The following is a 26823-nucleotide window of genomic DNA, read 5'->3' on the forward strand; positions in this document are numbered from 1 at the left end:
ATTCTGTAGTCTGGTGGCCAAGGCATACAAGCTACAATGAGCAACACAATGCCAATTGAATTATCAGGATGCACAAACTGTTTAATTCTTTACATTCTATTAAACTATATTAATGTATGTTTTTATTAAATACTATATATTTTGTTGGGTGTTTTTTTGGGGGGGCGGGGGGCTAGAACAGATTAATGGCATTTCCATTCACTTAAATGAGGAACGATTATTTGGGATACAACTGTTTTGAGTTACAAGCATGGTTAAGGAAGTAATTAAACTCAGAAGTCAAGGCAAAAATACAAACATACTAGACAAAAGAAAAATGTTTTGACTCATCTGATTCAAGATGATCAGTCCCGTTGCAATAAGGACACCAAGGTTTTCATAAAAAGAAAGGGTTTTATTTTTATTTTTTTTAAGAGCCCAATACAGGTTTGAAGCAACACTGGTAAACCATCAAGTCAATCAACCAAACATGTCCAATAGTCGTACAAAGCCAAAGAGGGGAAAAAAACAAAAAGAATGGTGCATGATGCTGAGGAAACTTAAAAAAAAAAAAAAAAAACACCCAAAAAAATCATCATCATATATCATAAAACAAAGACGTCAGCAGCTTGTTTAAAAAGGTGAAACAAAATGTCACATGACACATCTAGTAGCCTTGAGGTTTTTTCGTGGACAAAAACTTTTTTGAAACAAAATAATTGTACACTCGCTACAGTGAGCGATGACATTCTCACATTGCGCGCGTCTTTTACAGTTCGCTCGTTGGTTAGCAGCGATTCTCCCAACTACCGTGTAGCGCGTCGTGGGAAATGATCCGATCGCTAAATGATCCAATTTATATGAATTTGGTGGAAATGTTTCTATTTACTACAAATGTAACATTTATTTATGCTAGCGGCGTATAGTGGCCGACAGAACAATTCAATGTGCTTCCAGTAGGTGGCGGAAGTTACATTTAACCTGTGCAGCCGCCTGTTGCCATTGATACAACAGAACAATAGCTTTGCTTTCAATTTAAGTAAATTGAGACAAAAATCATCATTATTTCAGCATATATATATATATATATATATATATATATCTTTACTTTTTTTTGTGGCGTACGAGACATTTTCCTTACGTAAAACACTATTTGCAAAAAGTTAAGGATACTGGGCTTTTTGTACAAGTTGCTTTTCTCTAACAAAGAAGTGAACGTCAAAATTCATTTCCAAGGATGTAAACGTGTGCCTTTCTGTGACTCCTCCAGTCTCGATATGTTTCAACCTGTGACTGACACCGTCACAATCTTGCCACTGCGCCGAGTGGACTTCCTTGGAAACAAACATTAATAATACCCCGAATATCCCTAATTTTTTGTTAGTAGTGTATGTCTTTGGCTCACTGGGGAAACACTAATAATAATGTTAGCGTGAAATGAGGTGAAATGAGCGAATCCACCTGGTGTCCATATTTCATTTTCTGATACAGAAAAATACTAAAGTGAATCATGGATGTTAATCTTGAATAGCCACTCTTCTCTCATGTGGGGGGGACGGGGGACGTATATATTTCTATGTATATATATATATATATATATATATATATTTGTTATATGAAAATAAATCTATACTGTTCCGTGCCAACTGCTTTTCTGAGTGAAGCAGCCTGGACCATTCTGAAGGTTCTGCCTGAGAACGGGAGCAGTTCGAAGCCACGGAGGACGAATCAAATATTTTTCCTCCTCTCCATCGTTAAAGTGAGTTATAATAAAGTTGGACTACTATTATTATTCTTAAAAAAAAAAAAAAATTAGATATTGACGGTAGGTTGGCATTTGTACATTTAAATACCCTTGTGGATATTTACACAAGCTTATTTCGTGCTTTGCAACAGAGTGTGGACAAACAATTGCATAGCAGATCAGAAACTAAAAGAAAAATCAACAGGAACTTTTTTTGTTTTTTTCTTCCATTTTTTGTTGTTTTTGTTTTTTTTACTTTGGTGCACTTGGTTCATAGTTTCACTGCTTCCTCCTCCTCCTGAAAAAGTCCATAGGACTCATCCAAAAGGAACCAAAAAAGAAAAAAAAAAAACTTAAAAAGTGCCATTTATGCTACATTGATCAGCTGATCCACGTCTGCTATTTGACAGCGCATACCAGCGAGTACCTCATCACACACGCGCGCGCGCACGCACAACACTCTTTTCATCGTGAGTCAATGAGTTTTGGTCAACATGGACAATTTCTCACTCACTCTGACACATTGCTCTCACACACACTCAATCTTGCGCGCACTCTTGGGCACTCGCTCTCTCACACAAATACTCTCAAAGCCTCTCATGCATACTTACTCTCATAAACTCAAACACTCTCACGAGCACACTCAGTTTCTCTCTCTCACACACACACACACAAAAGTCTCATATTGACTCTTTCGCACTTACTCTCTTGCACACACACACACACACACACACACGCCCTCACACTTCACCTAACTAACGCTCTTTCGCACACACTGTCGCAACCAAAAAGACACACGAAAAAGGGGGGGAGTTGAGTTCCATCGCGGCGGGTAAAGCGTCAGAGAGTCCGCAAGCACCGTTTAGGAAAAGGCCTCAGTGTCCTCGGGCAGGGGGTCCCGGGGGGACGCACGCAAACGCTCAAAAGAAGATCAAATGTACATTCAAACTCGTCAGGCAGTCACTGAAAACGCTTCAGGCGTCCTTTTCGTAGTTTCCCCCCTCGCCTGCGTCCGTGAGGCCTCCTCGTAGCACCTCGGCCCCCCCGCCCCCGCCTCCGCCTCACCGCCTCTGCTGAGCGTAGACGGGGTAGGCGAGCGTCACATTCAGAGAGTCGTTGTGCTGCACCAGAGACGTGTGCTGGTAGTGGAGGACCAGTTCTTTCAGGGAGCCGTACAGGTTGTACGGCTCGGCGAAACCGAAGCCCGACGGCGTCTTGTTGATGACGCAGTGCTTCACCTCGCCGTCCACGCTGCAAGGGGAGACAATGTGTTTCAGATTAATTTCGGGTCATCTCCAGTGGAAAAAAACCCAAACGGTGCTTTCTTCTTCTTCAGGCTACGTACACGACGCTGCAGGCGTAGCATCCCGCCTTGCTGCTCTCCCGCACCAGGAATGTTCCGTCTCGCTTGCCCTGGAGGAGCGCCTCGGCCTGCAGCCGGTTGATGTTGCCCAGCTTCCAGGAGCGCTCGTCGTGATGGGGCAGGTCTTCGTCGTCGTCCACCATCGAGTATTGACTGCAAGGGGGCGGGGGGGAAAAGGATGCGCATGTCAGCATTGTCGTCGGCGGTGGGGCTAGCGGGATTATTTGAGCGAAATGTTGACACTTACTCTTCGGTGGTGTCATTCTTGATTCCCAGCCACTCGTTGAGCTTCTTCTGCCGGACGCCCTTCTGCGTCAACCACCTGCAAGGCCACAGCCAACACACAACAGAAATTCTAAATGTAACTAACTAAAATAGTTTGACATCGAACACTTCTAAAAGATGAAATCTGAGAGCACTGAAAAGTTCAATACACCTGAACTGCACTGGATTTACGCCACTGTAACATTTGTGCAATGAATTCAGTGATTCTTTTGGGTACCATGAGAGGGAGCCCTCGTACCGACCACACTTGAGGACCACCGCTACGGACCGTTTGTAAACAACAGGCACCGGGATATTTCTGAGTGGCAGAAAGTCTATTTACATGAGGTACTGGTCTCGGGTCTTGCGCAGCTGGATGAGGTCCGGCTTGATGCTGTTCATGCGCTTGTCGATCTCGCGGTAGTCGGCCGCCTGCTTCTTCAGGTCCTCCTCCAGGCGGCTCTTGCTGTCGACGATTTCGCTGATCCTGGACTTGAGCTTCTCGTAGTTGCCCATGATCCTGAAAGCACAGCTAGATTTAATCGATACATCATTTTCTTTGGGTGACATTGATTTTCTTTCCCCATCGGTGGCTTCTCATGCCGAACGGAGAGGTGCATCCGGAATTTCCTAGACTGACAGTAAGATTTGAAAACCTCGTTTGACTCACAGGAAGCCAGTGTAAAGATTTTGATGTTGTCCAGTTTGTCGGTGCCAAGTAAGAACTCGAGAAGGAGTGAGTGTCAAGTGAGAAACTTCACACCCTGCGCTTCCTGAGTCGAACTCAGAGGCCGGGAAATTCGCGGGTGGATGCTAATGCTAACGGGTTCAAGGAGAGGCCGGTTTACCTCTGGATCTCCTTGTCGTTGCCCTCCCTCCTGAACTTCTCGATGTACTCCTTGCTGTAGCGCTCCTGCGTTTGACACTGCTCCTCGAAGATCTTGATGGTTTCGTTGAACGCCTCGATGGCGGTCCTCTTCATTTGGATTTCCTGAAAGAGGGCGAGGACGCGTTCAGCGGAACGCCTGCGCATCTATGAATCTATCAACGCCAACTGGCCCATCCGCGTACCTGTGATGTTCTGGTGTACTCCTCATAAAGACGGTCGTACTCCTTGTTCTTCTCCTGGTACTGCTGGTGGTACTCGCACAGCTTCCTGCCCACGGCTTCGATGTTGTCCTCTTTCACTACCTGATCCTGAGAGAGGAGCGCACGCCGTCAAGCTTCACGTCGCCGCGTGCGGTGTTAGCGGTGAGCTAACGTACCTGCTGGTGCTTGGAGACCGGGTAGAGCAGCTTGACGTCCAGCTTGGGGTTGTACTGCGCCAGCGACTCGTTGCGGTAGTGGTTGATGAGCTCCACCACGGAGCTGAAGGTGAGCGGGTCCGAGAAGCCGTACTTGCCGTCGCGGTGAAATATTTTGATGAGCTTGTTGTTGCCGCCTTTCCTGCGAAGCGCCCAAAAAAAAAAACAGACGATCACGACAAGCCACCAAACGATAGTGGAAACCTCCAAGGAAGGAGGAGGAGGGGCTTACCTCAGCGTCAGCGTGTAGTCGCCGTGCATCTTCGTGGATGCGTCGCGCACCAAAAATGTACCGTCCGCCGTGTCCCGCAGCTTCTCGTTGACCTCCTCGCGGGAGATGTCTCCCCAGTACCATTCGGCGTCCTGCAGCGCCATGCTGTTGTTCTGAACGTTGTTAGTGACGGGGGCGGGCTTGGGCGGCTTCGGAGGTAGAGCTGAAGGGGGCGACACGGGCGCTAAGCGTCAAGAAAGTTGCCGTGTACGCAAACCGAAACATTGTTTCCCGATGAAATTAATGGAACATTTTTTAATAATTTGAATGTTTTAGGCTCAGAAGTGTTTATTTTACCACAAATAAAATTATAGCATGGACTCAAAATATGAAAAAAGGAACACTAAGCGAGAACACACTTTATTATGAAGAAATTGTGTTTGCTAGCAAATGACTTCACACGTCTCGTTCGCCTTTTGGAAACAGAGGCGTATCGCAACGCTGAGACATCTTCTACATTTATCCACACCAAAAATACGGTAGTGACGTACGGAGAAGGAACAAAACAGAGGACATTACGTAATTCTCAAAGACATTCTCAATTTCATCTGCGAGGCGGCAAGAAAACGTAGCGCCGCAGTAAATTGCGTCTCGTGCGCAAACGCATTCAAACAGTCTTCGTAAACAAGGGGGATGCTCGTCAAGAAGGTTTTGATGTGTAAAACAGCGAGCCAGAGTGGACCGGAGTCATAATTCCTGTAAATATTTGGATGAAAAAACACTTGTAGGCCATAAATATAAACGAAACAAATGAAAAACGGTAAGTACGCCGTACGGTGCGAATTTCTGGTGCCACGTCGTCTTTTGCTGCCGCCAGTTTACTTCGCTGCGGTTTGTAACCTGGAAAGCTCGCATGTCAGGTGCGCTGGTAAACAGAGGACTTTGTCTCATGTACAAGGCACTGAGAAATGTATACTTCCCCGACCGTGTTCCAATCCAGGTGGAGCAACTGGCAAGTAACTTTAGGAGTTTTTTTGGGGAGTGGGGGTAGGGGGGGCGGGGGGTGGGGGGGCGGAACTGTATAGGAAGAACAAGCGAAAAACGGTAAGAAGAAAACGTTCCCCTGCCGCATTGTGTCAGTGGGACCCAGTGTCCGTTTGGTGGCTTCCGATCCGTACAAATGAGTCGTTAATCTGCTGGGGCACCATCAATGCACGTCTTCCATTGATCGCAAGACCTCGCCAGCCCCCCCCCCACCCCCCACCGCAGACTGCGAGGCACGATGGACGAGGCACGGGGCAAAAATGTCGATTCATGAGAATGAATTCCATTGAGAAAAGCTGCCAATGAATCCACAAAGCCGTTCATGCTTTCATGGGCAGAACATTCCGGACCCGCGTCTCATTTTCGGAGCGCGTGGTGCACGCGCGCGGCTTTCAGGCAACAGCTGGCGAGCGCGCGACAGAGATGGCGTGCGAGCCGTCGGAACATTGCCAATATAAATCATCTTAAATCTGCGACGGTGCCCCTCGCGCGTTGACAGTTTCACGGGCGGCGCTTAAGGTAGCGCGCTATTTTTAAGCCGACTTTGCGGTGGGAGGGAGGGGGGGGGGCTTCCTGCTACTGCCTGCACGCCACTTTTGCATATTGTACACCGTTAAAATGCACTCCTTTCATTCTCTACCGCCTCCCCCAGGCACGGACTGGTCACAAATCAATTTGGCACCACCATCACGCAACTTCGACATATCGCACGGCTGTTTATCCGTTTTCGTCCGCCCGCCGGACCGGTTGCCAGTCAATCAGACGCGCAAACATTCACATTCAGAGTCCAACTCATTCCCGTCCCAACACATTACAACGCAGAACCCTTTGAGTGTGAGGCAAACCACATGCGCCAACATGTCAACATGTCTCCATGCAAGGGGAAAAAAAAAAAAAAAAAAAAAGAAATCCATGAAAGAGATCCTGCTCAGTAACGCGTTACATCACTCACCGCAGCCAATCAGGCGGGAGCTGTGTCACCGGGCGCTCCGGCATCTTTCATTTCCCGGCGGCGATGAAGTCATCCCAAAAGCCCCTCCCTGTCTTCCCCCTTCGCTTTGATTCCCAACCCAAAAGCACTCAAGAGGATCATTAAATGACTCCTAAAATGTTCCGGGCGTCGCGCGGTGAAGGGACCTCGCGTGCGTCCGCCGCATCCACGTCCTCTGCCTGCCTCGCGTTCTTCCTCCCTCCTCATCCTCGCTCTCGTCCCCGCGGCTCACTCGGCCCCTCCCCTCCGCGCCGTGGCCCGCGCACACAGCCGAGTTAGCTGCGCCGCGGCGACGCACGTCCGCGCGGCGCGCTCAAATCCGATCCCCCACCCGCACAGGGCTCCGAAATACGCTCCTAATCCCGCGGCGTGACACGGGTAACCGCCTCCGTTTCCTGAGCGTCGCTAAAATAGACGCCGCTTCTTGGAAAGGTGGAACGGCTCAAGCGGAATGCAGTCGGGTCGTGAAAGCCGAGCGTGGCGCGCTTAGATAAGCGTCTGAAAATGTGCCCCGTGTTGAGGCCCGAGACGAGCAAATCTGCGGGATTTGGGACGTTCAAACTCGACCGTTTGAATTTCTACATTCATTCCTTAAGGGATTGTGTGACTTTGTGTTTTATTTGACTGAATGGTGGCGTTATCGGTTATAAACACTGAAAGACGCAACTTTTCGGAGGATCGACAGTCACATTAAGCAAACGGACGATTTATCATTAACATCTCCATGTTGCCATACTCCCAAAAGGATTGTTTGAAATAATTAGGTAACATTTAGGTAAAACGGTTTCTTTATGGGACCGTGTCACTTTGCACCATACTCGACAAAATGATGAGGGCATTATCTGTCCCACGGAAACACGCAAAAGCAACTTTCTCGTTTAGGAATGCGTCAAAGTCATTTTTGCTGCGGGCCACATTGCCGTTACGGCCGTTATGCCCGTGAAACCATACAAATATTTCGTTCCCTGGATTAACTAGTTTTGAAATCAGAAATCAAGGATAATAGTTTGTTCATGATTTGCTTTCGCAGGCCACATAAAAGGATGCGGTGGGCCGGATTTGGCCACCGGCCTTGAGTTTGACACCCTGTGTTGTAAATGACAAATGAACATAGAATTGATTCCTTCATGTCAACTGGTGTTTTAAACTGGAAGATAAAAAAATATGTATATATATATATATATATATATTTTTAATTATTATTATTATTTTATTTATTTTTTTATAAATGGTGGGGTATCCAGTCCCACATAAAGACTGAAAGATGCAACTTTCTGAAGGAGGTACGTTGCATTCATGAGTGTCAGAACACGGAGATGTTGCAAGTGACCCGATACAAAAATGTGCTGTTAGACTTTGTAAATAAACAGAAAAATGAGCGCGAACACTGTCATTTTGGTTCTGCAAACCTTTAGGAATGGATTCCGAATAAGGGAAAAAAAATACAAAATAAAAGCAGTGTTGTCGTTCCCGTGGAAACGTAGAAAAGCGCATTTTTGGGAAGAATTTACGCATGTTCACCCACGCATGTCGGAATGCAGGATGGCTGCCAGATAAGTTACGCTATCGTTCGACTTTTGCAACGAACATAAAAACGCGTAGGTCAAACTGTCGTTTTCGGAAAGCAAAATCTCAGTTTTTGGTGTTACATGATTTTACGAAAGCATAGGATTTGCGCATGCGGCGGTACGCCACATTCACTCACTAATTACGAAACGCATGTTCGTTGCGTGTCGATCGAGATGGCGAAAAAAGCGATTCTCGATTGAGGAGAGTCGGTGTTACGAGCGCAGTTTTCAGACATTTTGGCAGCTGTGTCATCAAAAACAAAACAAAACAAAAAAAACAACAATTGTGATTTAAGATTCAAAACTAAACTAAACTTGAGCTATTGTCTTGTTGAGTTTAATTCTGACTATTCGTCAACCTGTTAAGTTGGTACTTCGTGAAAAGTGCTGTGTCGTTTGTGTTATTAATTATGATTACAATTGCAGCCCACAAGCACCGATCGGCAATTTCCCAACGTTACAAGTAGACTTACGTTGCACGTTGTGCATGTTTCTCTTCTTGGCGTCTTTGCCTTTCCGGTGGCAAAAAAAAAAAAAAGTCACATTAAATCCAAGTTGAGAGCCTGGGCTCTTGGAGCACAGCGTAGCTTTCCATGTGCTTCCTCGCGGCTGGAATCCGGCTAATCCGTTATGCGCGAGGGTGGGTGCAGCGTGCCTAACGTTGCCACGCTAATGATTAGCCGCCGTCGCTGCGCTCTCTCTCTCTCTTTCTTCATCCCCGCCTTCTCTCTCTCTCTCTCTCTCTCTCTCGCTCTATCTCTCCTATGTGTTTGGAGACGAGGAGGCAGCTTATGATTAACTTGCAAAATTTCAAATATTTGCTGAGCTGGACACTTTGAGGGGCAGGGGTCCGGGGGGTGGGGGCAAAGGGAGGCGGCCGGGGCCGAACAAGAGGCGCTCTGTGGCAGCTCGGCTTTCCAGCCAACCAAATCTAAGTGGACCTTTTGTCGCTCGCTTAAAATAGACGGCCGGTCGCCGGGAGGAGGCTCGCACGCATACACATGCGCGCACACACAGGCCTTTCACTTAAAAATGTACAATATGCGCGTGTGTGGGTCTAACGCTCCATGAGCACCTGAGTCCACTCCCGCTGCTTTATGCGTGCGTCATTGAACGCGAGGGTCCCCGGACTTTAATCCAATTAAAAGAGCTCTCGGTCGCAAAATAGGGCCACCGGGAGCGGACGAGACAGCGTCACTACGATGTCACGATAAACACGACTCCCAACACGTTTGGAGATTCGTCTCAATTGCGCTGGAAAGTCTGCGTCCAACTGTTCCAACGACGTCCACTTCTATGCCTTTCTGGGTGTCACTTTTTAAGGAAGCGTAGCGGTAGGCTTATCTGGCTCGCATTTTGGAGGTTCAGGGTTCGAATCCCGGCTCATTTGCGTAGATTCTCTCTGGGTATTCCGGCTTCCTCCCACATTCCACAAGCGTGCAATTTTGGTCCAGTGAAGATTCCAAAGTGTCCGTAATAACGTGCCAATGCTTGTTGGGACGTTTGGGCCTTGTGATGGGCTGGTGACCAATCCAGGGTGTATGGCTGCCTCTCACCCAAAATCAGCTACGGCGAATGGATGTCAAAAATAGCCCAGTTGTTTCAAGATGGTAGAATTATGTTATTTTTAACAATCACAAAGGCCTTTATTTTGGAAAAAAAAAAGGCTTCCCGCACTCTGCTGTCCACAAAGTAACACCGCTATAAATGGAGGAAAAAAAAAAAAAAAAAAAAAAAAAAAAAAAAAAACGTCTTTGAAGATGGGGAAAGTACGCTCCGTAACAAAAATAAGGCGACACGAACAGGAAACTGCAGAGTCTTCGTTGCAACAGATGATTAATGTGTTCCAAGCGCGCTCTCTTTAATGTGGCAAGCAGTCCATTTTCTCTCCCACTGAGTTGTATTCTATTGAAACGCATTCCGTACGAACGCTCGCTGAATGCATTTGCCCAATGACGGATTATGCACTAAATTGTGTTGTTTTTTTTTGCAGCATCTTCTTTGCCCTTTGGTGAATTATTGAAGACATTATAAGCTACTTGAGGTTGTGACTACAAAGACACATTTCTTTCGTCTCAAAAACATAATTCGGGTGTTCTCTGTAGATCGGTGCGGAACGCCAACATGAAAGATGCGAGTGGCGGCGAATTGGCCAAAATGACCATAAAATGGCCGCTTCAAATCTAAATGGGAGGACTTTTGGGAAACGCTTTCTTGAGAAGTTGTTGGTGGGTTTACTTGTGACAGACAAGACTGCCAAATGTCATGTTGGTAAGTGAAACTGGCTGCAGGGGCTAAAACATACAAATAAAAATCTTTGGCAAAATGGCTGACTTCGTTTTTTTCTGGGTCGTGAGTGTCACATTTCAATGTTGGCATGTAGAAACGAAAACAACAAAATTCCTTTGACCTTTCAAGCCACCCGTCTGTCTCGTCGTGTACGTGCTTCAGATTTAGTCGCGATTTGACACAATTTCGTCGTCTTCGTCTTAGGACCGCCGGAAATGGCCAAAATGAGCCTAAAATGGCAGCTTCAAACCAGATTGCATCTTCCTGAGAAGCAATTTTAAGAGGGCTCCAATAGCACCCCCCGATCTACACGTGCACCCCCCTCGGCCATCTTTCCTTCCGTCGTCCGTCCCAAAAGTGCTCCTGCGGCTGAGAGCGGGCCGTGCGCACGGAGAAGCATCAAAGTACGAACGGGCCGAGCAGGTCGTAAAACGTCAGCGGCGGCGCTTTTAACGAAGTGCTGTAAAAGCAACGCGAGCGCACACAACAGACAGGAAACCAGACTGGAGACCACCACAGTGCCAAAACACAAAACAGGGAACATGAAAACCGCGTTTTGTCATTACGGTTCGTTTTCTAGCTTTGCAACGCGCGCGCACCTGCTGTTGCTTGACTTTGTTCTCTGCTCACGCACGACATCTTCAAGACGCTTTGTCGAGCGAAACTATTCCCATGCTGCCCTACTTTTCGCAGCAGACCTGCCGCCTGCTCGGGAAACGTGGCATCTGTAAAGCTGGAGTTTAAAGTTACTCGGTTAAGCGCAAAACTGTTCGTAATCTGGCCAGATTTTGACCGAACACACTTGCCTACACAGCAGATGTGGCATCTGTAAAGCCAAAGTTTGAAGTCAGAATTTGATGATGTACAATGTAGCTCCAAGTTTTTCGGATTTGGACAGCAAACTACAGAAAACATGGCATCTGTAAAGCTGATGTTTACAGAGTCTGACCATTGTCCAGAAATTATCATACGATGGCTCAAATTTAACACAAAGTAGAAAGCATGGCATCTGTAAAGCTGACATTCACAACAGATTTACAGTTAAACTCAAAGGTTTTTCATCATCCTGCCAAATTGAGGAGTTAATTTCATTTGCAGTTGAATGCATCTCCACCGCAATGTTCAGCTTTACAGATGCCACGCCTGCTCGCACGGTCGGAGGGGAAAGTACCTGGAGCGGCCTGACTTTCAGTCCGTTCGCTGGCCACCAGAACTTCGATGATCCTGACGTGGGCATCCAGGCTGGGCTCACAGCTGCACAAAGAGAAGATGAGGAGAAAGAAAGAAAAGTACGTTAAATTGGATAGCGAGGCTATCGAATAAATGCTCCAATGGCTTTTCATATTAAAGCCCAGGACTCCCAGTATTTGTGTGTCCCACGGTTCCCGACGGCCCCCCTCCCCCACCTGGTGCTCTGCTGCCTGAAGAAGACGGGGCTGAAGATTTCGCCCAGCGCTCGGGCGCTCAGCAGGTTCTTGGTGGTGCTCTGGCAGACGCGGGCCAAGTGGCGCAGGACGCGCTGGAGGGCCAGCCAGTACTGAGGCGGCAGGCCGGGGCCGCTGGCGATGCGGCGCAGCTGCTGGGCGCACTCGTCAGGATTGGACACCTCTGAGCGGAGGAGGAAGCACAAATTTTTTTTAAAAAAGACGTGAGAACATTGCAAGAGAAGTTGCGGAATGGAACAAAATGAGCGCATGCAGGAGATGACACGGTTGACAGAGAGTGCAAGGTACACTGGCGGGTGATTGGCTGCCTGTGAGAGGCTTGTTTAGTCCCCACCAACCGCACGTATCCTGTTTCTGGCCACGTGACAGCCTGTGAAGTAACACGGACGATTTTGCACAGAAATACGATCGCAATCATTCACTCATTCCAACACTAGTAACTATACAGGGAATTTTTTATAGTGGAATACAGTGAAGCTTTTTTTTTTTAACGTATCCTCTGTTATACGCTAAAACACTCACTAATTATGTGCTCTAATTATTTTTGCCATTTTGTGGCATCTTGGTGCCAAGGACCTATGTTGAAGTCAGTTGAGGAGTTTCATTTCATTCACTTAACAGGGTCATTTTTAACTTACTGTCAGAACATCATTTAAAAAAATAAAAAATCCCAACGTGCTCACTAAAACGTGTGTAGATTCTTCGTCACGCAGGTCATGGAGATCCGCAAAGTTCGAATCGAGGCAGCCGGACGCAATTTGTTTTCCGAAAACGCGTGGGCAATTATGCTAATAATTAGACTAAAAATGTAGACAAATCTGTGCTTTGGCGCCATCTTGGTGTCAAGGGACAACGTTGAAGTCAGTTGAGGATTTTCAGTTCGACAAAAGTAGTGCTTTGTCACCATTTTGTAGCATCTTGCTGTCAAGGAACAATGTTCAAGTGAGTTGAGGATTTTCAGTTAGACTATAGTAGTGCTTTGCCACTATTTTGTGGCAGCTTGGTGCCAAGGACGATGTTGAAGTGACTTGACAAAAGTTTAGACAAAAGTAGTCAAATGAAACATAGTTTTTGAACACTACTAAGCAGTGCCGTTATTACTGTTGCATACTTACAACATACTGAATCAATGTCAACATTATAATTGTTGTAAGCTGAGCATATTTAACAAAATGAATACAAACAAAGCCTTTTCTGGCCATCTGCGTTGGGATGTTTTGCTTCAATGTTTTCACGCAGCAAGTCATGGACTTTTCTTGTGCCAAGAATCAAAGAATATCACGGAAACGGCACAATTCACAACAATGATCACAGCCAGAGTTGTTTATTCAATGCGTAGAGAAAATTAAACAGGTTAAAAACGTGTCTGGAAATCAAAGTGCGCCAGGGTGGTCTCGCGGTTTGCGCTGAGAGTACTCAATGTTCAGTACAGTGGTACATGAAGTCACCTCTTCTGTCGAGAAAGGAACGGAAACAGAATCTTACCTTTGGCGGCGTGCACTAGCTGAGCGTACACTGCGGGCGGGACGATGGGCTGAGGGAGGTCCTGAAGGTACCGGCGCACGCCGTCGCACAGGGCGGGAAGCTCCATCCGGTCCAGGTCCGCAGACGAGGGATCTGAAAACACGCCGCATTTACAAGAAGGCTACGAACCACGATGTTTTCTCTCACAGACATAAAGGCAGTGAGAAGGTCGACCTGCCAATTTCCCGGCTTCAGACCTGGTACCTGAGGCTGGGATTGGGACATGAAGTTTAAGACATGACAATGACTTTAGAAGCCAGAAGAAGCGGCAAAGAAAGTCCAGTAGCAGTCATTGTTTCCACAGAGCAGAGAGAATACAGAGTACCTGTTTGCAGGTGCTCTGTGTCTGGTAACGTCGCAGTTGTTGGAAGGTTAGAAGCAGAGTAACAGCTATGCTCATTTCCGTTGGCCCATCTATGGCATTTTACATTATACGTCAGCATTAAGCAAACAGACTTTCGTTAGAGGAAATTATATGGTTTGGTTGAACATGTTCAGTTGTTAACATGAAATGTTTGATTTGCTTTTGTTTTATGTGTCAGTTTTACAGTAGCGACAAAGAAACGGCTTGAAGCAGACACGCTTTGCCTCTCAATAGTGAGAACTGCGACTAATGAATACTTTAAAAAGTGTTTCTTAAGAGTTTCAAAGTGTTAAAAGCTTGTGGAGTTGTTGTTGTTTTTTTTTAAATGGTCTCTCTGTGTCACACATTTTAACCTATTGCGGGCGGATTTGGAACGTATCCCCCGCGATAAACAAGGGGTTCACAGGAATCGTAATGGCTTTTAGCATTGTGTCAAATCTACTTACCAGACTCAAAATATTGTCGGACTTCATGGCCACCCCCTGCAGTAAAGGTCCGGTACAACGTGGGGTTCTCCAGACCTTAAACAAAAGAAAAAGATAAGAGAGAGAGAAAAAAAATAAAGAGGCAGGACACTCGGTTCATTGAGGAGTCTATTTTCTATCAGCTTGTTTAGATCATTAGAATAAGTACATGTCGGCACAAAAGCGCCCGCAGTCAAGACAAACTTACCTTTCTTCTCGATGGCCTCGAGGAGACGGGCCAGGTGGGGCGGGGCCGTCTCGGGAAGGGAAAACTGCTCCGTCAGGTCCAGCAGCCACAAGCCTGCGAGTAACAACATTAAAAAGTGGTGAAGATTTGATAAGAAATAGTCAAGTGGGGAAACTACTTCTGTTCCGCGCGGTGCGATTTCATCTTTATCTCACATTGCGTCGACCATCACTGACAGCGAACCGGCCAATAGGAAGGTGCGCCCGAGACTCGCTGACCACACACCCCTTTGTGTTGGAAGCAACTGTGTGTCGCCACACATCGAAATATCTGATTGCGCAAAACTGCGACGGCAATGTGAACGTGCACTTCCGAAGACGGTCAGACGGGGAGAAAAAAAAACATTTTTTAAAAAATCATTTCAGAGAAAGGTGCCAATTTGCCTGGAAGGCGCTGTGAAAGCTCTTCACGTTTGACACGGTATGAGGCTGCAAACATGGCACAAACAGTGGAGAACACACTTTAGCAGACAAGGCTCAAGTGAAGACAATGCCACAAACCTTGGAATGTTAGGCATGAATTGCTAAACGACTCTTTTCACCAAAGGGAGAAACATTCGCCTGGAGGCAAAAATGTTATTCTCTACGACTTCAAAGGACGCGTGTGTAATAGTGACATGTCATTCAGTACACTTTGCGCTAGCGGCGCGCAATGATTTTTAGCCAGCAATTTAATAAAACGGCACTTTGGTAGACAGCTGCGCTGCTGAAATGAAGAGAGAAAAAAAAAAAAGAATAAATAAGCGAGTTCTGAAGTGCGGTTAAAAGCGACGCACAGGAAGCGCTGCGCTCTGCTTACAAGCTGGCAGGAAGTTGAAAAAAAAAAAAAAAACGTCCCCCAAAAAAAGTGAGCATTTACAAGAGTGTGAGGCGCTGGGCAAATGCGTACGCTGTGATGTGAGGTAAGCCGGGGCCACAGGTTTTTTTCTTCTTCCATTTAGACCTTTAGTACCAGGTGTGGACATGAAAGCGCTGACTGTCTGCGCTTGCAAAAAAAAAAAGGCCAACAAACTATGAATGGAAGTCTTTCTTGAAACCATATTTTGCTTTTCAAAATAAATGCCCCCCTCCCCCCCTTCCTTTTTAAATCGGGCAATTAAACGCACGCCTTTCTAGCACCGACGCACGTGTTCAATCGGGCAAATAATGAAGCACTTCATCCAAAGCCACTTCCTCTTTGGCCGCCATGTTGCGTGTGAAGAAAACTCCTTGTGACCGCACTCAAACACTCCAAAGTGCATGTAGGACAAGTGCTCATCTGGAAGACATTAAGGGGGTGAAGGGGTCGGGGGGATTATTCTCAGAAGCAGTGAACTTTGAGACAGAATGCCAAAAGTTACTCTAAATAGACATGCGGACACTGTGTGCTGCCATCACAAACTTTCCCCCCCCCCCCTTGAGCAGATATCCAACACGGATGGCAGCTTTTTCTCAGAAACTAATTCACAAGCTGGAGTTATATTTGTACCCCCCCCCCCCTTCCTCCTCCTCCTTTCCAGCCATAAAAATGACTGCAATATCTGAGCTCGCCTTACTGGAGATAACGTTTCGGACAAAGCGATGCCTTTGCCGCAGTCTTGTGTGAATCATTGACGCTGCGAGACGCCATCCGGGAGACGAGTGTCCCCGGCATCAAGCGGTTGCCGCGAGACGGGCCCGAGATTGAGTTGCTTCGCGGTACCGCAGAAGGGCGGGGTCCTTCTGGCGCAACTGAAATGCGAGTGTTCGGACAAGGCGCGGTAAATACGCAGCGATGCGTTTGTGGGCCGACGAGCACAAGCCTGCAGCTATCAACTATTTTTAGAATCGAGGAGTCTATCGTATTTCCCATCGATTCATCGGATAAAATTTATTTTGCAATATTAAACACAATAACGGGAATTTGAGGCGAGGGTATAACTTTTATCCACTCGGCGTCGCCATCCTCGCGCTCTACTGTTGTATCTGTGACGACGTGTTTACATTTTTAAAAGGCAAGGCCTGGTCTGGTGAGTGACATGCGTGTCAGCGAATGAGAGTGTAGAGTTGGCTGGCTGTTCTGTGAGTTGAGTGACTTGAGAAAAAAATGTCAATTATTAGCAGGTTAAATTAAATTAGCCACATTACTTTTTGACTGCCACTCATCCGAAGACACTGTAACTTCCACAAACAACCCGGGCTCAATTGAGCTCCTCCTCAACAGACAAAGCTTGTCTCTCAGTCGAGATGTATCACTTCAACGTAGTTCCTTGATGCTAATGTACTACTTTCCTTTTAAACAACGCTTTGTTTGGCACCCTCTTACCGCATTTTACATCTACGCTTATACTGTTGATGATGATGTGAATATGCGAGGTATTATGTACCCCCAAGATTGGAAATTCATGGCTCGACTTGTACCCCCCATCATTCTGCATCCCGTACATATAGCACAACCACGTGGGCTTCGGGGAGCGGCGCGACAGGGGCTTTCCGTGCAAGACAAGCACGCTCAGACAGATCGCAAGGTCAACGCGTCTGCAGATAATTTAGGACCTTGAAAAAAAAATGCATTTAAACAGGAGCTCCAATACTGGAAGCTGTCTCTATGGAAAGCGGCTAAAGAGGGCACGGGGGCCCCCCCCCCGGACGAGTCCGTGCAGGCCCGCGGGCCGAGGACGGCCGTGCGCAGCTGCCGCTGGCGCTGTGGCGCCGGTGGGGGGGTGGTTAACGCCATGTCTGAACCGGGCGAACTGCAGACTGTGTGGGCAAGACTGGGCCGGACGCTAAACATAGCGCGCGCTTGGGATAAATATAGAGGGGCTACTCAAGTGACCGCCATTTTCGGGTTATAATGTTTCTTCTCGTCTGGGGAGGCGAAGCGGCGACAAGGGCTGAACAGTGAAGCTCACGTGGCGGAAAGAGAAGTGGATCACTTGTGGAACATGCAACAGGAAAGCAAGCTGAAGATTCAGATGCAGCGCGCTCGTTAGGCATTCGGCACCGCGGTCACGCGCCGAGGAGTGGCAACAGCTCACCCTGCGGGCTGAAGCGGGCGCTGCGAGCGAGCGTCAGCCAATGAGAGGACTGTTGCCGGATGGCTGGACAATCTGCGTGCGAATGCTTTCAAAATGCTCGCGTCCAGGTTTGCTCAGGTCACACAGCGCCACACAGGACATTTAAAGCGAGCCTTCAGTATTTCACATTCCTGTCAAAGTGACTGGAGCGCTTCCAAAATCTGCCCTGCGGTTGTTTAATTCAAAGTGTTCGCAAACAAAACGTGGAGAAACGTACCCCCCCACCCCACACCCTTGAGCTCTTGCAAACGGCGTGTCATGCGCTGGGCTGAACAAACAAACCATTTTCATGTCTTCTCCGGGGCCTTGACTCGACTTAACCCTTTGGAGGCCGCGCATAAAAGCGACGTTGATCAAATGGGAGTCGCGGATGGCGCAGCTCGCCAGCTCCGCGAGGCTTTTTGCGAGGTTTTAGGGAGTTGCCGCGCTTTGAGCGTTACCAGATGTGCGAGCGCGCGATAGGCCGGCCGTGCGCGCTGTGTGGATACGTGGAAGGAAAGCCGTTTAATAGCCTTGATATTCAGCTCAAGACCCATATACTAGTAGACTCTTTTTCCATAAGTGTACAACAATCCACCGCACCAGTAGAACGACTCGGAGAACGATTGTCTTATTAGTAGCGCTTTTCCACTGCTGCACGCCAATAGTGTATGACATTTCTGTGGGACAACTACTAGTGAAGTGCTAAACGTTAACTTATACATTTTGTCACAAGTAGTACTAGTAGTAGCACGCAGCGTTGCGTCACTAGTAACATGTAGCTGTCCTACTAGTATGCCAAAGCTGTCCTACTATTAAGGACAAAGAGTATATTAGTACATGCACCTTAACCTGGATGTAGAATAAATGCTCGAGCAACTTTTCCATATGCTGTTCGCGTGCTCTGTAGTTAAAAGGCGTGCCGCTCCAGCGGCCTGACAGCCAATGATGGATGTCGCCAGAGCGGTTATGTAAGGCCACGCCCCCACGCACGTGTGCCGCTCGCCGTCGTCGCCTCGCTACGTTGGCACCTCTCGCCTCTGTCGGCCTGCCCGCTCGCCGCCAAATAAGCTTTGCGGCGCGCCATCCGCGAATGCGACACGGCCCACTCCGGTGTCTTTGTGCAGATAGCGTTGAACCGCTGACGAAGCTCTTTGCCGATGGACGGTCGCACTTTGACCCCGCGGTCAACAAGTCTGTCTACGGGGACGGTTTGAGCAATCTTCGTCTACTCGGCCTTGCTTTCCCACCGACGAGTATCTGGTTGCGCCCGAGAACACAGTGAGAAAAGGAATCAGTAACTCTCAGATGACTAACTGGATTGTACACAAACAGGCAAAAGATGTTTTTGTATTTTCTGGAGGATCCTTTGGACAGCACGCGGCGCTTGTTTGGGAAAACGAACGCTAACGCCTCCTTTCAGCACGCAGTGAATCAGAACAATACATTTTGTTCATGAGCGCCTTAATAGCAAATCAAGGAAACTGTACAAAGTGCAACAACGGCTGTTTTCTGTGCCCGTGTTCGGAATCACGCGCTAACCAAGGTATAATCGGGGATGAACAAATCAAGAGTTTTTGCAGTCGACTACAAGCTTTAAATTGCGATGTAGAAAGCCAGTTTAGCCCTACAACAGTAAACAGTGAGTGGGTGGACAATGAGTGAATGATTCCGCCCGCAGCCAATGTAAACCGTCCCAGAATATCCGATCTCTTTGCGGAGATACCAGTTTCAGTTGTACGGTACACTTTGCTTGTATAGGGCGGAGCTTAACACGGAGCCCTCCGTTGATTGGTCAACAAAGACTGGTCACTTCCGTATTACAATGGAAGATAAGCACGAGTGTGTAAAAACAACAACAACAAAAAACCACTACAGATGGATGCCACGGTGCGTTTTTATTTGTTGTTTTGTTCATCGGCTCGTTTGCGTAGCGTGACGCGGATGAGCCATTCCGCGGCGCACGGAGCTGTACCGATTAGCGGAAATGAGGTTTCAGACGGGGACAAAAAATATATATAAAGAAAATCCAGGATCAGATAAGCACTAATATACTTGACTGGAATTGTCTCATTGAAATTCAGGCATTAGTCACTAAGGAAAACCTTTGAATAAAAGTTAGTTTCTGAAGAATTCCGCTAACAAAACGCGAACCAAAACAAAAGCTCCTTAGCAGAGGTAATCAGGTGAGCAGTTCTCAGGCTCAGCGTGCGACTGTTTATCGTTACAGCTAAATTGTTACAACAAAGCTTCAAAGTCGCCTCAGCGTGCAGTCTGCCGCCAAAGAAGAACATTCCGGAGGCTCACCACATCACACAGGCGGCTGCGTTACGCAAACTTTCGGCCCGGCCAATCCAGCGGATTTAGTAATCTGGGCTAAATCCTTCCCCGGCCAGTTAAAAGCTTTCCGACGCAAACCAGAATCGGGACAACGGAACCCTCATTACGGAGCGGCAGATGTCTGCCACGGTCTCGATGTGGAAGCTCAAAACCTTTTTTTTTTTTTTTTTGGTCTCCGCTAGGTCACGTCAGCCGGTGCGGCATCAGATGTTCCCCCCCACCCCCCTCGCAAGAAACGCAGCCCGCAGCGGTTTATCTCAAACGTGCGTTGACATGTTTTGTAGCGATAAGTTACAATCCCAACAGCTGCATTCCACAGGCCAACGCAAACACGGCCCGGCACAATCCGCGCTCGCCAATCGCACAGCGACAATTCTGCCTTTCGGTAGGAACTTGAAAGGACGACAAGTGCGGTCAGGTCTGCGATGTGCAAGGTGGGTTGCAAAAATGCACATTTTTCTTTGCATCTTAGCTTTTGGTCCACACGCAAAAGCTTTTTTTTTTTTTTTTTTGTGTTCTTGTAAACATCTTTGGATGGAAACTGAATTTAATGAACTTTAAACACCAATACATTTCATGTGATCTCACAGAACCGTTTGTTATCAAACAACTTTTATACGCAATACATTTTAATGGAATCAATTTTTAAGTGCAGTTTCCCCCCCCCCCCCCCTTATATGAATTTACATTTAATAACATTGAACAATGTACAACCCCAATTCCAATGAAGTTGGGACGTTGTGTTAAACATCAATAAAAACAGAACACAATGATTTGCAAATCATGTTGGACCTATATTTAATTGAATACACCACAAAGACAAGATATTTAATGCTCAAACTGTTCAAAGTTTTTTGGAACGTGTTGCAGCCATAAAATTCCAAGTTAATGATTATTTGCTAAAAACAAAGAAGTTTATCAGTTTGAACATTAAATATCTTGTCTTTGTAGTGTATTCAATTCAATATAGTTCGAACATGATTTGCAAATCCTCGTATTCTGTGTTTATTGATGTTTAACACAACGTCCCAACTTCATTGGAATTGGGGTTGTACGTAAGAATGACATCAATCATAATGTCCATCTTCTAATTGGCCATAATGCAGCCAATCAAAAGCCTGAATGACTTCTGTTAATCCCTACAGAGGGTCCTCGGTTGGTGACGGAATTCCGTTTCACGGTAGTAATATGCAGTAGTAAATTTCCTGAAACGAGATTAACCAAGTATTTATCTCCTTTACATTGAATCACAGGAAAGATTTGTGTCAAAAACACTTCTGGGCCATAAGTATGAAACAATCAAATGAAAAATGGTAAGTATGGTGCTAACGGAGCATGTGTGACATTTTCACTTAGGGTCTACTCACTTTTGTTGCCCACGGTTTAGACAACGACCGATTTAAACTGTTACACAAGCTGCACACTGTACTTTACCTTGCAGTAAAGCCATGAAAAGAGCAAATATTTACAAAAATGTTACAGGTGTACTCGTGTATGAAGTTTAAACAATTGATGCTGCACGTCAAATGTCACAAGCCGAGAAATGCCACTCACACAAAGTTTTCCAAAAGGAACGAGAAAAACACTTTGTAACTGTCCATGTTGGCGAGTACATGGTCCCGCAGGGCAAGATTTGAGCGGGCCTCCTTCATTGTTTCCCCAGCGAGAGGGGCCCGGGAAAGGGGAACGTCACTTTCGGGGAGCCGAATGAATCAGGCCCAATGGTTTCTCGCGGCCTCTTCACATCTGCTGCACTCATGTAGGCCCCCGTGGCCCACTGTTCCCAGCCTCCGCCCGCCCCCCGCCCCCCAGCAGCCAACCAGAGGAGCTATCCAAGCAGTGGAGGAGAAGGGGGAAAAAAAAAACAAAAACAACTCTGTGCCAAGCGATAAATCACAACCCCCCCCCCCAAAAAAAAAAAATAAAAAAAAAAAAAAAATAAAAAAAAAGGGCAAGCCGTGGACCCCATTGTCAAAGCCCTCGTAGCATGGAGGCTCCTCCCTTAGCTCCTCACTCGGGGCCCGAGCTCCACTTCAGTGTTTATCCTCTGCACACACATTAGCCTTTTAGCTCTGCCGCCCCTCCCAGACGGCCGAGGACACTGACGCTTTTCTTCTCTCGGTGCTACGTTCGCTGCAACGCCACTCACGCGCGGTGCGGGTATTGAACGCCGCCCCGCCCGGACGCCGCTGCTGCTGCTGACTGTAAAACCGCAGCAAAGAATTTCACAATCCGCCACAAATGGCTACAGGAAGCGAGCGCCGCACTCGGCTAGTTTTGGCCCCTCGCACGGCCAACATGCGAGCCGGCTTTTTACCGGCTTGCTGTCCTGCGTCTTAACGCCCAATGCGGGACGCCGTGGTATGCAAGGCTGCTTGATGTACTAGTACACTCTTTGTCTTCACGACTAAGACAATTATGGGCACTAGGAGAACGACTAGGGGGCACTAGTAGAAGGACTTTCTAACGAGTCACATTTTTTCCCCACGACTGAAAGACATTTTTTTTTATGGTAGTAGGAAAACTACATGTTACTAGTGAGGCAATAATATGCACTAGTTGACATCTGTGTGATACTAGTACTGCTAGTGAAGCACTGGATGTTAAACAAGAATTTTATGACACTAGGAGTACTAGTAGCAGGCAGTTGTCAACTAGTGTACAGTTTTTGCTCACTAGTAATGCCAAAAAGCCGTATGAGCATTTATTTGGTATTCTTGATATACAGCTTAAGGTCCACGTACTAGTATGCTCTTTGCCCTCACTAGTAAAATAAATCAGAGCACTAGTGGAATGATTGTGACTTACTATTTTTTTCCGCTATCGTGTGACATTTCTGCACACTAGTAGGAAACTGTTTGCATACTGGTAGAACAACAACGTGTTACTAGCGAGACAAAACTGCAAATGGGCATTTTGGCGCTACTCGTAGGGTCCAGGTAGCTACTAGTGTGTAAAACATGCCTACTAGTTGTGTTACTAGTGCAGCACAGTATTACTAGTAAGGTTTCATTATGTACTGGTAGAAAAGTTTGTCGTGTCAAAACATTACTGGCACGCAACGGCCCGCCATCAGAATGTGAACTTCAACACCCGAGACTCACAGGCCACGCCCCTTTGCGCTGAAAGAGACGCCGGATTCGATGCCATCTAATTATTTGAATGCGGCAACGCGCAACGGCCGCACTTTTTTCTGACCGCGGGGACTCACCTTGCTCCGAGTCGGAGTCGGCCTCGGTCCTGAAGGCGGCCGGGGCGACGGGCAGCGGGCGCAGCGGGCGGGGCTTGGGCGTGGGCGGCGAGATGCGCTTCCTGCCGACGTACTCGACATACGTGCCGGGGAAGTCGCCTTTCTCCTGCGTGGTCTCGTTGAAGCCGGGCAGCCAGCCGATCTCGTCGGGCCTCTGCTCCAGGCCGTCCGTGTAGCAGAGCGCCGCGAGCCCCGCCAGCGCCGCTTTGCTCACCAGCAGCACGTCCCCCACGTGGAGGTCGATGTCCTCCTCGCGCTCCTTCTTGTAGTCGTACAGCGCTCGGTACTGGTAGCCTTCCGTGCTCATGTTGCCCCCCAAAAAAATGTGCCGTGTTTTCAAAACAACAACCAAATAAAACAAACTGCTCTTATTTTTGTTGGAGACGGGACACGTCTAGCTGGTCTTCATTCTTTCGCACTTGTCGACTCGGTTGGGTGATTTGCAGCTGTGTCTGCGCGTCGCCTCCTCGCAGTGCGCACCCATCAGGGAAATCAAGGCCTTGCGGGGAAGCGATGCGGAGCTGCGGGACGACACGCCGCTTTTATTACAGATGCCGGAAGGAAGAAGAAGCGCGTACAACGCAGTAAACATTCACAACAAGCAGCAGATACAATTAGCATTAGAAAATTGTCTTTAAAAAAATTAATAATAAAGTTTAGTGTCAAACTAAACATAAAACACAGAATTACACGTTGCATATTTAAAGCGATCACATAACCTCCGCTAGCTTAATGCTAACATATAATGGGAAATTCCATAAGCACACGGGCTAACAATTAGCATCTACGTGGCGGCGGTGTTACCCTTTAAGCGTCGGCTTTCTGAACAAAAACGGTGCAGCACCACGTGTGCACAGATCATATAACAATACGCACCGGCATATTATATTTTTTATTCTCTGCGAAGAAGGGAGAGGAGCCGAGTCTTCGGGTGCGTATATACTGCCCCCGGGTGGCCGAGACCGGCACACAAGAATGAGCGGCACGATGTGCATTGAAGGAGAACGTGTGAGGAAAACTTTAATTCTATTTAATTGTGTCATCACTGTATAATATCATAGAGTGATATTTTTCTCATTTGAAAAAAAAAAAAAACATTACAAAATTGTTTTGTTGTGTTTTTTGGGGGGGGAGGGGCTGGAATGGATTCAGGCCAATTCACTTCATTTTAATGAGGAAAAGACAATCTGAGATACAAACGTGGTTCATGAACGAATTAATCTTAAAAAGTTGGAACTATATTTCATTACAATTCGGGATGTTCAACACCACTTCCCCCCCCCAGTATTCACTCTTGAACACTCACCCATATCAAGTACCAATACTACTAGTACCTTTAATACCTACAATTTGAATGAACGCAACGACACACAAATGTAAACACAGAACTTTCTCTCTTTCTTTCTGACGCAAATGAATATTGCCAGCTGGTGGGAATCGGCAACCTTCACGAATACCGCAATACCGGGTATCGACCCGATACCGGGACGTATGGGAACTCGGTCATCACGATTGACATCAAAACACATTTGCACCACAATTGCAAGACCGAATGGCATCATTAAGTAGCGAGTATTCATATAGATAACACGCGCTATCGGTGTCCATTTAGCGCCGGAATATAATTTACGACGGTGGTCGAAAAAGTCCGTCGCGGGTTTTGACGGGTTAAAGTGGGGAGAAAAAAAATGAGGGGATGGCTGACGAAATGTTAGCAGCAGTCAAGGGAGAAGGAAGGGGGGGTCGTCCGCTGTTAACAATTACGAGTAGACTTACTTCTATGAATTTAAGTAGACACTTGTCTACTTAAAGTCGCAACCGGATTCAGCTCGCCTCTTAAAAGTCGAGTCATCGAGCGGAAAGTTCACGTTTTTTAAAGTCGCGTCGAGTGAGGTTGCTATACATTAAGTGGTATGCGCATGCGCAGTAGGGTCCACCACGTACCTAGCGAGCACGAATCCTCTTCGCTCCAAGTCGTCGTCGTCGTCGGCTTTTATTTATTTATTTTTTTCGCCCACTTTCCTACATTAGTTCCACTCCGCAAAGTGCTTCAACGAGCGTCGCAAATGGCGTCCCGCTCCCTGCTCGAGTTGACGTGCTTCGCGAATAGTAGGAGCTCGCGCAGCGGCAACGCGTCGACTGTACGGCGGAGTCCCGGACAAACGTTCCCCTGTGCGGCCAAAGCGGAGAGGAGGGCACGGACGAGGGGGCGAGTCGATAGTGAGGCTGGCTATTGGCTCCCCCGCCTTGTCCGTCACAATATCGACCAATCGACGACCGCCGCGGCCCCGCCCCTTTTGCCGTCGCTGTCCGGAGCGCGTGCAACCCGAGCCGGACCGTGGAAGTTACGTAACCACGCCAAAGTCCTGCGAGCTTTACGACGTGCTTCTCGCGTCGGCATTTTATCGTGCTCGCGTATTAGCAGCAACAGAACGACCAAAAAAAAGTGTTGCGCAATCACGCCGTACATATTCCCGTTCAAGTGTCAATACGTCAACGGAGAAATTTCAGGGTGGGGTGCGTCTCCAGCGAGGTGCATGCTGGTTAACGCGGGTGGCATAATTATGGCTGAAATGCCCGGCTGCCATCAAGAATAAAAGCTCAGTGTGCTGCTAAAGGAGGCCGAATAAGCAGCTTTAAACAAGTCGGGCCCACGCGGGACGGCCGACAGCGTGGGAAGTGGAATTCGTGCATTTCTGCTGCGCTGCAAAAAATTAAAAAATAAATAAATAGTGACGAGAAGGGTTTTCTTCCTTTCTCAAAAAGAAGACGTTGTGTTAAACAGAATACAATTATTTGCAAAACATGTTCAACCTATATTTAATTGAATACAATACAAAGACAAGATATTTCATGTTCAAACTGATAAACTTTATTGTTTTGAGCAAATAATCATCAACTTAGAATTTTATGGCTGCAACACGTTCCCAAAAAAGCTGGGACAGGTGGCAAGAAAGATTCATTCACAAGCAAAGATGGGGCGAGGTTCACCTCTTTGTGAACAAGTGCGTGAGAAAATAGTCGAACAATTTAAGGAGAATGTTCCTCAATGTACAATTGCAAGGAATATAGGGATTTCATCATCTACGGTCCATAGTATCATCACAAGTTTCAGAGAATCTGGAGAAATCACTGCATGTAAGCGGCAAGGCCCAATACCAACATTGAATGCCCGTGACCTTTGATCCCTCAGGCGGCACTGCATCAAAAACCGACATCGTTGTGTAAAGGATATCACCGCATGGGCTCAGGAACACTTCAGAAAACCAATGTCAGTAAATACAGTTCGGCACTACATCCGTAAGTGCAACTTGAAACTCTACTATGCAAAGCAAAAGCCATTTATCAACAACACCCAGAAACGCCGCCGGCTTCTCTGGGTCCGAGCTCATCTAAGATGAACTGATGCAAAGTGGAAA

At 47.2% G+C, this 26823-nt stretch overlaps 1 protein-coding gene across 4 annotated transcripts; it reads right to left on the bottom strand.

Annotated features, from left to right (window-relative positions):
* Nucleotides 1-373: 373 nt before the first annotated feature.
* Nucleotides 374-25578, bottom strand: pik3r1 (phosphoinositide-3-kinase, regulatory subunit 1 (alpha)). Of its 4 annotated transcripts, none has more exons than XM_061799696.1 (15): nt 25349-25578; nt 23366-23925; nt 14763-14855; nt 14537-14611; nt 13688-13819; nt 12164-12365; nt 11929-12011; nt 4887-5088; nt 4616-4796; nt 4422-4547; nt 4199-4341; nt 3694-3870; nt 3334-3408; nt 3069-3239; nt 374-2974 (listed from the first exon to the last, which is right to left on the bottom strand). In XM_061799696.1, the coding sequence occupies exons 2-15, from the start codon at nt 23709-23711 to the stop codon at nt 2785-2787; spliced, it is 2196 nt and encodes a 731-aa protein (XP_061655680.1). In that variant the 5' UTR covers nt 23712-23925; nt 25349-25578; the 3' UTR covers nt 374-2784. The 4 variants fall into 4 exon arrangements, with proteins under 4 accessions (XP_061655680.1, XP_061655681.1, XP_061655682.1 ...); XM_061799697.1 differs by lacking the exon at nt 25349-25578 and adding an exon at nt 15690-15780 and having other exon boundaries at nt 23366-23625; XM_061799698.1 differs by lacking the exons at nt 11929-12011; nt 12164-12365; nt 13688-13819; ... (2 more) ...; nt 23366-23925; nt 25349-25578 and adding an exon at nt 8942-9147.
* Between the last annotated feature and the right edge of the window lie 1245 nt (nt 25579-26823).

Source organism: Phyllopteryx taeniolatus, chromosome 15 (genome assembly GCF_024500385.1).
Source record: "Phyllopteryx taeniolatus isolate TA_2022b chromosome 15, UOR_Ptae_1.2, whole genome shotgun sequence".
NCBI lineage: Eukaryota > Metazoa > Chordata > Actinopteri > Syngnathiformes > Syngnathidae > Phyllopteryx > Phyllopteryx taeniolatus.